The sequence below is a fragment of the Alligator sinensis genome, unplaced genomic scaffold (genome assembly GCF_000455745.1).
Source record: "Alligator sinensis unplaced genomic scaffold, ASM45574v1 scaffold81_3, whole genome shotgun sequence".
NCBI lineage: Eukaryota > Metazoa > Chordata > Crocodylia > Alligatoridae > Alligator > Alligator sinensis.
This window is the reverse complement of record NW_005842088.1, coordinates 111,767-122,534: the sequence shown is the minus strand read 5'-3', so window position 1 is coordinate 122,534 and position 10,768 is coordinate 111,767. Positions and strand designations below refer to the sequence as shown.

Genomic DNA, 10,768 nt, shown 5'->3' with positions numbered 1-10,768 from the left:
GGCTACGCCCTGCTGCTGCTTGCCCAGCCAGCACTGTGAAGGCGCGGTATAGGCATGGCTCACTCTGGGCAGTGGCAGGACATAGCATCTGCTCCCAGTGCTGCCACGACCACATCTGCGCTGGGAGCAGGGGCTCTGCCCCGTCACCACTTACCAGCTGGTGTGCAAAGCAGGTGCAGCAGCGCTTTGAGTGGGGGCTATGCCCTGCTGCCACTTGCCCACTTCTGCCTGGAGTGAGCCGTGCCCGCAGCCTGCCCCAGGTTGGCAAACGGTAGCAGGGAAGAGTGCCCGCTCCCAGCAATGCCGTGCCCACCCCCCTCCTCCCCGAGTAGCATGCTCCCCACCCCGGCTGGGCAGCTTGTCCCAACCCCAGCCCCAATCCCTCCACCCCTCACACCCCTTCCCTCCCACCTCCCTCAACCCCAACAGATTTACCAGCTGGAGGCAGCTGTCTCAGCTGCGTGTTTAGTCTATGGCCGAATCTTTGAAGCGACCAAATCTTTTCTGAATTGATTCAGCTGCTTTGAATCAATTCGAAGCTTTTACTTGGTCTGCCGATTCGATTAGGATTCAGATTCAGAGATTCGGTCTCTGAATCAGGCTGAATCTCCTCCGAATTGAATCAACTACCAAAGCTTTGCACCGCCCAATTATTTTCCTATTTTGCTTTGTCATCAGTCCACCAATGAAAACATTGTTATTTTTTGCAAGGCTTTTTGCCAAATACAGTAAAAGCTGTTATCTTGCATCTCCCGGGAATGGGGTATGCCGGATAACAAATTATGACGGTTAACTGCGCGGCCCAGGCCACCACTTCTCCCGCCACGTCTGGGGCTTCCCACCGCCTCTCCCGCAGCATTGCCACCCCTCCCGTGGGCCCTGCGGGATAGGGAGGTGGGTCCTGCACAGCCTGTTATGCCTCCAGGCCGTGGGGGCTCGGCAGCGCAACCTGTTTTGCCCTGGGCTGTGGGGGCTCGAAGAAACTGGTAGTGCCATGGTGGGCACTTCCGGTTTCGCTTTATCTTACAAGCTGGCATGCCGGTTATTTGAGCATGCTGGCTTGTAAGATGCCGGTTAACAGAACTTTTACTGTAATAGGTTTGTGCACTGTGACAGGAACTGTAATAAAACATGCCTGCCTTTCTTTGCTGCTGAGATCATGCACTTGTGACTGCTCTCATTACTAGTTTATCATGTCAATTGTTAATTATTTTTAAATAGCCAGTTTGAATCTGTGAAGCTTCCCACACCCTCATATCAGAGTGAACTGAGTAGCAACTAATTAACTAAACAGCTATGTTTTGGAGAAGAAAAAGTATATCTATGTCCTGAATGATTTCATGAACTGATTGTAAAGTCAAGTCTATTTATAAAATTCTGTGAAGGAGCTGCCATTTAGCTGCACACTTCCTTCATTTGCTTCTCACAGCATCTTCTCATTTCCCATAATTTCACATTATTTTTATTCCTTTTATTGAGATCTGCAGTGCACAGCCCTTGTTTCTTTACTGTGGTTTCCATATTTGCTTCTGAAAGATGGAGGCAATTATAGGTGAATTTAGTATTTGTGGAAGTTAAGGAGGAGCCAAGCTAGCTAGAAACAAACTGTCAAAATGGTATGTACGTAAGTCTTCCAGTGCTCACAACCAAACAAATATCTACTATGCCGAACCTTTTCTTGAGCAGAGAACAGTCTTTTCTGAGTGTTATTGTTTTGCTATACAACTTCAAAAATGGATTACTGAAACAAACTCATTTTCAACCTAGGAAGAAGTGAAAAATGCATCAACTCAGTGGTACTCAACTTCCAGCACATGAAACCATGTCTACCTAGCCTGCAGGCCTCCCTATGTGTCCTGAAATCTAGCTGTGGGGGAGGGGTAGCAATTAACACTGCTATTGCTACCCTGCCACTGGATTTTCTTGATGGGCCAAATGCCATAGTCCTGTGCATGGGGCCAAGGCTCCAAGCATGATCTAGCATGGGGCCCCAGCAAGCATGTGGGGCCAGGCTCAGTGGGTGTGCACCAGATAAGGCCCTGGTCAGGCTGGCAGACATATTGATTAGGCCTGTAGACTGACTGCACACTACTGACCTGGGTCCATGAGGCCAAAAGGCTGAGCATCCCTGCACTAACCCACTGCAGTACACTATCAATTCCCTTATACGCTGTTCAAGCAGATGCCTGAAAAAGAAAAACCTCACAAGATATAAATGTCAGCAGAGAAATCAAATGTCTTTCAGTACCATAGAAAATTAGGGCCAGAAGGGACCTCAGAAGATCTAGTTCAAACCCCTGCTCAAAGCAGAACCATCCTCAACTAGATCATCCCAGTCAAGGCTTTGTCTAGATGAATTTTAAAAACCTCCAAAGACAAGGATTCCACAACCTCTCTGGGGTAACCTGTTCCAGTGGTTCCCACTCTCCCAGTGAGAAAGTTTCATCTAATATCTAACCTAAACCTCCCTTTCTGCAACTTGAGCTCATTGTTCCTTGTTCTGTCATCTGACACCACTGAGAACAGTCAAGCTTCATCTTCTTTGAAACCACCCTTCATGTAGTTGAAGGCTGCTATTAAATCCCCCCTCAGTCTTCTCTTCTCCAGACTAAATGAGCCCAGCTCCCTCAGCTTAACCTCATAAGTCATGTGCTGCAGCCCCCTAATCATTTTCGTTGCCTTCCTATGGACTCTCTCCAATTTGTCCAAATCCTTTCTGTAGTAGGAAGCCCAAAACTGGACACAGTACTCCAGTTGTGGCCTCACCGGTGCCAAACAGGTGGGAATAATCACTTCCCTCAGTCAGCTGGCAATGCTCCTACTAATGTGGCCTCATATGCCGTTAGCCTTATTGGCAACAAGGACACACTGTTGGCACATATTCAGCTTACTCTCCACTGTAACCAAAAGGTCCTTCCCTGCACAGTTTCTGCTAAGCCAGTCAGTCCACAACCTGTACTGGTGCATGGGATTTTTCCATCTTAAGTGCAGGACTTTGCATTTCTCCTTATTGAACCTCATGAAATTTCTTTTGGCCTCCAATGTGTCCAAGTCTTGCTGAATCATATCCCTAATCTCCAGCATATCTACTACTTCCCCCCAGCTTGGTGTCATCTGCTAACTTGCTGTGGGTACATTCCATCCCATTTTCTAGGTCATTGATGAAGATATTGAACAAAAGCAGTCCTCTGGTTCCTCTGGGTACCAGAGTGTCTTAAGACACTCTCATGGACCCAGAGGAACAGACTTCCACATTCAGTTTCCTTTGTACAAAAATAAAGTTTATTTTCTACCTATGGGGACTTTTTTACCATCTTTAATTTTCCCTAAGCCTGAGGAAGGGTGTATATGCCCGAAAGCTTGCAGAAAAAGACACTTTCTTTTGCGATTTCTTCATTGGTCTAATAAAAGGTATCATCTCTGAACCAAGAGTGCTAGAGTTTTGCATTTCTTGTTAAAGTCAAGCTATATCGCATCCACTGGTCTCCACACATCCACAGAGCCAGTCATCTTACCATAGTAAATTCAGACATAAGCATGCGCTTACTACTTTTCTAAATCAGAGAGCCACAGTTACCTAAACCAGGATCATGAGATCATTGTTTCATTTTTACACATAGGTTTCACAATAGAATTGTTACTTAAAAGTTTTAGGAGCAGAAACGAAATAAAATGTTCAAGTGTATTCTTACTTTTAGTGGCAGATAAGCGGCAATCGTGATGCTAGCACTAAGGTGGACATGACCATGAGTATAACTAACCACAAGCGTTGTATATCCTTGAGCTTCAGCTTTCACTCTGACTCCACTGCAATAGTCAGAAAGTGGCTTCAGTCTCCCTGTCACAGGAAAAAAAAACAACACATGTACACATTTGGAAACAGCTGACAGTTCTTAAATGTAGCTTCTCAACAATAATACGTATATACTTAGAAGATTCAAAGAATATGTACTCCTGTGACCACAAAGATAAAATGTAACCCGCCTAATTTTATTCAATTTATGAATCAGTTTTATCATCAGTTTCAAAACTTTCACCTTACTCAATTATACTTGTTTCATAAACTTCTTTTACTTCCAGATCATTCAAAAGGAAGAGATGGCTCTCTTCTTTAGGGCACCGAGCAATATAATTTGTTCTCTCATTTAGCAGAGTACTTTAAACTTGCTGTTTTAAATTGAAACTGGCTTGTAACTAAGCCCAAATAACATGCATAGTCCAGACTCTTTTCTACATGAACATATGCAATACATCATGCACTAAGTTAATGATTAAGGCTAGGTACAGATATTCAAAAAGACCGAGGTGGAATTGATTTATGTTACACAGTTTTCTGTAAGCGGTATAGTTTAGATTGGTAGTGAACACAACACATATTTGCCTTTTGAGGTGAGGGAAATGGGGTGACTAGGTTCTGCCAGTTTTAAAACAGTCTGTGTGTGCTGAACTTCTGTTCTGTTATGCATATAGACTGGTTTCCAAACACATATATCAGTAAAAGTGCAACGGCTCTACCTGGCCTAAGCGTTAAACCTTAAGCCAGATGAAGTCAAAGTATTTCCATTGTATGCTCCTTTTTGCTGAACCATTTTCCTTACAGTACAATGGCAAATTAGATATAGACATTTAAAATAGCTGCTTCTCAGACAAACAGATATCCAGATTTGTCTGGCTCTATAATATAGTCACATAGACTATAAGCCATACAAGAGGATGGTTAGAAAGGATTGTGGCCATACCTCATTTTGAGGCAGGAAACACGAAGTGAAAAGACTCGGCCAGGTGGCACAGAAGTCTTACTGGCAAATTTAGAAGACGCACATCTTGTACTCTGGTAAAAAAAAATGCTGTAATGGGTGACAATAGCTAGGAATATACCTGACGAAATGAATGCTTAAAGCTTAAGAATAGAAGTGTTCTGGTACTGCTGACAAAATATAAAAAAGTTCCCAGCACCACTTCTCCCAAAAACAGACTAACTATCAGGGGGCAGATGGGTTAATGGAATTAAAAGAGACCGTACTACTACTTAGTCAAATTTGCTCTATTTGAGAGTCTGGTTGCATCACATTAGGCCCACAGTTCACATGCTTATTTATTAAATGTGAGGAATCAATCAGGTGTGTTATAGCTAAAATAGTGGAAAAATAGTAAAGTTATGTGCAAGTCTGCACATGCCAGCATGCTAGGTGTATTTATTATTACAGCTTTTGGAATACTCAGAAATGCTAAGAAAAGAAGAAAAATGCCACACCATAAAAAGAGGGCATCTTAAAAATAGAGAGATATCGAACTACTTTATCTCTTCATCTCAAGTTGGACATCCTCTGCTAATTTTCTATACAACCACTGAAACAGAAATTACAAGTAGGTAAAGGACTTCTATTTGTACCATCTCTGTTTTGTAAATTGAACTAAATGCATCTTTTCTAAAATCACCTTGAAGCGGTTTGAACACACCACGGTTGTCTACCTCCACAACTAAATCAAAATGCGAACAATCGCTCAGTGTGACCATCTCACTGGTTTCAACATTCATTAGACCATTAATCCTCAGGGGTAGCTCCAATATCTGACCAACACGTGCCTCAACTTGACATGGTGTGAACTCCATGCCACTAGGTTCAGTTACATATACCTGAGGGAGACAAGAAACAAAGATGTAAGACAGGCTGCATGAAACCAGTTATAAAAGAAGATGGAGACAAGAAGGCTTAATTCCCAGTCATTATGCCTTCCCCTACAATTCCTCAGTATTCTTAACTCTCTCAAAGACATCTCAACGCAATCAACCTTCCTCTGACTAAGGAGGGCAGGAAACAATGCTCTACCTATACACTTCCAGTGCTTGTCTGTCTGCCACAAAGACATCCAAGAGCAATGGTTCTCAACCGTTTTTTTTGTTGTTGTTTTTTTTTTTTTTTTTTTTTTTTTTAGGTGCAAGGCACCTCATTTCAAAAACTAATTTATTACAGTGCTTACCTCCTTGCCAAGGGGCCAAGCAGTAGGGCTGTGCGAAATTTCGGTGGGTGTTTCACTTGAAAGCTATTTTGACATGTTTCGAGCTCAAAACAGTGAAACTGAAATGAAATGAAAGGCTTCAAAACAGCTTTGAAACGAGATGAGGGCACTCGAAATGTTTCAAAAGTTTCAAAACATTTTGAGTTTCAAATCCAGGCTTGCTTGCAGCTAAACAGAAACTAGTGAGAGGGAGGGGGAAAAGGGGGAAAGGACTGTTCTGATATTGACTGTGTAGCTGGCCAGTGACTGTGATCCTTCCCTGAGGTCCCTTCCAATCCCAGTGCTCTGGGGGAGGGACAGAAAAACAGCATAAAAGGCATTGCTTGAACAGATCTTTCTCTGTGCCTTCACACTTACAAGTGATACAGAGTTTTGCTCTGAACATTGGTTGAGGTGCAGTTTCCCAGAAACCCCTGCACCTATCTCCTTGAAACTTGATAGGCTTTGTGGCCTCAGCAGGGCTACCATCTCTGCTGTCTTCATTCAAATCAGGAAAGAAATGACAAAGTTATAGGCATTCCCCATTATAGTCTATGGGCAAAAATGTCGAAACATGTCAAAACAGCGAAAAAGTTTTGACAAAACGAAATGGAACAGTGCTTTGAAACAGCAAAACAAAACACTGTCCCTTCAAAATGGCAAAACAGAAGTCGAAATGAAACTCTGCTGTTTCACACAGCCCTACCAAGCAGCACCCAGGTGAAGATGAGCCTGAGTCTGCACTACTCACACCTATGCTCACTTTTCAAAAGATCTCCTGGTATCCCAGCTGTGCATCAGCTCCGTAGCTGAGAATCACTAGCCTAGAGAGTGCCTAGAAACATCCTCTAAAATTAAGACTCTTCCTTCATACTGGTCCAAGTCCCTACCAGACTAGAGAGCTTTTTCATGAACTTGTCAAGTTTGCATTCTGTGGATTCACTGCCTATTCCGTGCCCCCCCCAACTACCAAATCTATTAAAATATAAGATGACCCCGACTAAAAGATGACCCCTCCCAATAATCAGATTCTATATGGACATTTTATAAATTTAGGATAATTTTCCAAGTAGAGAATCTAATTATTGGAGATTTGCTTTGAATTTGTCCCTTTCCCACTGCTATAGCAGGAAAAGTAAATTTGGGGGTTATGTAGCCCCGTTGCCCTCTGCCTCCCCCCAACTTCTTCCCCCTGCAGCCCCTTCCCTACTCCTTATGGTCAGAACCTACTGTCCCATGGCACATAGAAGTAAAAGGCAAATTTGAAAACACTGACTTTGAAATAAAACAGACTTAATTCATCCAGAGTTGATGCATGTTGCCTTTTTTTTTTTTAAACTACTGCAGGTTTTGGCACATCATAAACAAATTTTAAGTAGCACTTTTGCTCCTACTTCTGTACAATATAAACTATGAATGACATTAGTCCAAAGCCAAAAGACTCATGATTTACCATACAGCTCATTGGGCTGGGCACCAACAGAGGCCATAATGTTTCAAGCCACGGCAACCCCACAGCTCAGCACTGCTCAGTATGTGTGTGTACTCCAGAAACAACCCCACAAAGGAGCCGTGTGCTAATTAGCCCCTCCACTCCTGACTGGAACCAGGTGTTCTTGTTACAAGTCCTGGGATCCTCCAAAAAGACTATATGCAGATGAGGGGCAGGGTAACTTGGTACAGCTTTAGGCCACACTAATCATATGCACCAGGCTTAGAGAAGGTGGGGGAGAGAGGGACTCTGGGTGAGCTGTGTGGGGCCCTATTTGGTGATATCTGTCAGACATTTAAGGCTGTCCTTGTATACAAATGTAAGATGAAGAGATTTTTCCACCATGCCGATTAGGCATAAAAATCTTGTCTAGTATTCAAGTAAATATAGTAGCTTTTAAGATGTTCAGCATTTTCTCCCCCTACAGACACTGCCTGATACAGGTAGGTGGCATCTAAGCTAAAGTTTCACTGGTATAAGGGCTCGAGACAAATGACCAGTGAAGGGAAGTCTCAGCTGACTTTCAAACAGGAAAGGAGATAACAGCAATGTGTAGAAAGAACTCTAGCAGGGATTCCATGGGAGATTTAAATTATTTTATTTATATTTATGTTGCTGACAGAATATTTAAGGGACACTTTTTAAACAGTGTATTGATATGAGATTGTTGTGTTTCAGATTTCCTTCCAGCTGAAAAGAACAAATTAAATAAAACAAATCAATAAGCAACTTTTATTTACAGAAGTAATCATTCTGTATGAAGTACTATCAAAAAACCCAAAGGTTTAGTGTTGGAAGTAAAACAGGCAGCATCAGGTCCTAGAAGCTCAGATTGTTCAGAAGTTTTATATAAAAAATGTACATAGATACATCAACCCAAATGATGACAGGCCCTTGGGACCCTATTAGTTGCTGCTCTAATTTAATAGTTTGTTAATGTTAAAGAATCCATCATAGTTGGATTGAATATTTGATAACAATTGCCGTGATCAATTTTTTTTCATTTGCAGTGTCTAACACTTAAAACCATCTGCCAATAACTCTATGGTAAATTGTTGGACCATATGGTACGGTGTTAAAATTGTAATATTCACAGAATATAATTCACTATTCTTAGAAACTTGAACATCAAGGTCAGAAGACAAAGCTCCTTACCTCAAACATAAAATTTACTCCAAATCAAATCCATTGCTTAACATATAAGCACAGTTGTTTAATGCCTTTAAAAGTGAGCTACTTAGTTCTGAAAGCTCTAAGTACCGTTTTCAAAGGTCACATGATAAGAAGCATTTTCTTTAGTTACAATTTCAAATACAAGTAAAAGCTTGCAGGCAAATAATGTTTTAAATTAAAAACAGTATTTCTCAACTTCCTGCTGGTAAGTATCATGTTGCTAAGAAGTATCATCTTTGGGATACAGCTCACTGGAGGTGCAATATCCAGAGCAAGACTGTAAACTAGTTTCACAGATTAAACAACCATAACAACAATGTTTAAAAACAATTATGGTAACTGTCATTTGAACCATATTTTATGCAACTGTCATAGTTTTTTGAAACAGAACAATGACATGCTGATGCATCCAGTTACGGATGTACTGGTATGCAGAAAGACTTTTTCAAATGTTTTGAAATATTTTTTTCCCCCCAAACACTCATGTTGCCAGAACAAAAGGGTGGCTGTTTAAATGGCTCACTTCTTTACAGGGACAAAATTAGAGACTGGGACAAGCAGATCCTTTCTAAAGCTCCTTCCAAAAGGACTGAGGCATCAAAAATGCAATATGGCACCTACAGAACTTTAGCTATGTTATGCTACAGAGAGCCTAAAAACAATGACTTATTTTGGGAAGTCAATATCTGTAATTTTAATCCAATCAGTTCACTCCACATTAGTTTCTAAACTACACCTGTGTGTCCTGGAAGGCAAGTGTACTTTTCCTTGATCTGCAAATGCTTTTAATAGATCAAATGCCATTTTCCTTCAGAGACTGAGAATATCACCTCCCATAAGATTGAGAGGTTGCTTAACAGCTGGGTCTCTAACTAGGGATCTGTTTGGCATTGTAGCAGGCACTAAGACATGCCTGCTTCTTGAGGCTGAAGAAGCCTGGCCAGGGACCTCTACAGGCCAAACCGAGCTCCCCAGCTGCAGGTTGCCAGGGTAACAGCCTAAGGGAGTAATGGGCCACACCTGTAGACATCATCTGACTGGCAGGAAGCAAGGTTCGGGGATATATAAGACGAGGCTGTAGCTAGCAGACACGCACTCTCACCTTGGCAACTGACAGGGAAGGAGCTCCTGCCTGCTAAATCTACTTCAGATCTGGTGCTGCCTGCCTAGCTACTGCCTGCTCTGTTATCTAGGTGTTACATACCAAAGCGAGTCTCCCAGGTACCTAGATAGGGGCATGTTACTCTGAGTGGAAGTTTGTTCCCTTAAAGGGCAAAAAATCTGGTAGAGTCCGGAGGGGGGCAGCTGGAAGGGCACAGAGTCAGGCATCTGAGATAAACGCGCAGAAAGCCAGTTGCTAGAGAACTTGGTGCCTGCGGGTTGCAAAGGAACAGGAGCCAGAGGCCTCAATGCCAGGGGCGTATAGAACTGACGATGGTAGTAACACCTGCGAGGCATGGGACACACCTAGGACAGGTTGGAGCACGTATGCACCGCTCAGTATAGCTGGGTACATGAAGGGCAGCCTGCCACCTAATGAACAACTTAATTATTTATTAACAAGGCATGGCAAATGAGGTAGGCGGGCACACTGCCCAAGACAAGTGGATAGGCTGATGCAGAGTTTGGCCTTAGGGTGGTCCCCTGTCACAGACATAAACAAATATACGCTGGGTAAAGATGTCATGTTGACCATATAAGGCACAAAGAATCTGTGACTGATCTGACTGTCTAACTTGTAGCTTGTGGGTGCATCCAAACATGTGCGCACATGTGTCTTGCAGCATCTCAAAGCTCTTTGAGACACTGCAAGAGGCATGTGCAGGAATAAGAAAACGTTCCCCGTGCTGGAAATCTGCAGCGCAGGGGCAAAATCAGACCCCTGGATATCCAGGGGTCAAAATCAAAAACGAAAAAAAAACCGCAGAGAAAAGAAGCGGGGCAGGGCACAGTCCCAGACCGTGTCCTGAGGCAACCGGAGACTGGGTCCTCCACAGAGACGCTATGGTAGCAGCCAGAGCATCTCTATGGCTGGGCTTTGCCCTGGTGCTGAAGCCACAGGGAGCTGGAGCTGAGCTCCAGTGCCGGTAAGTACAGGGTGGG

At 43.0% G+C, this 10,768-nt stretch overlaps 1 protein-coding gene across 2 annotated transcripts in view; it reads right to left on the bottom strand.

Moving 5' to 3' along the window:
• NUP210 (nucleoporin 210) overlaps nt 1-10,768 on the bottom strand; it is a 117,618-nt gene that overhangs the window by 63,996 nt on the left and 42,854 nt on the right. Inside the window, exons 13-14 of one of the 2 annotated variants that reach the window (XM_006023901.3) lie at nt 5,440-5,638; nt 3,693-3,838 (exon numbers count right to left, since the gene is read on the bottom strand). The exons of the other annotated variant lie outside the window; for it this stretch is intronic. Of the exons in view, the coding sequence (XP_006023963.1) occupies nt 3,693-3,838; nt 5,440-5,638 (345 nt within the window). The remainder of the gene's footprint in view (nt 1-3,692; nt 3,839-5,439; nt 5,639-10,768) is intronic. 2 annotated transcript variants of the gene reach the window in all.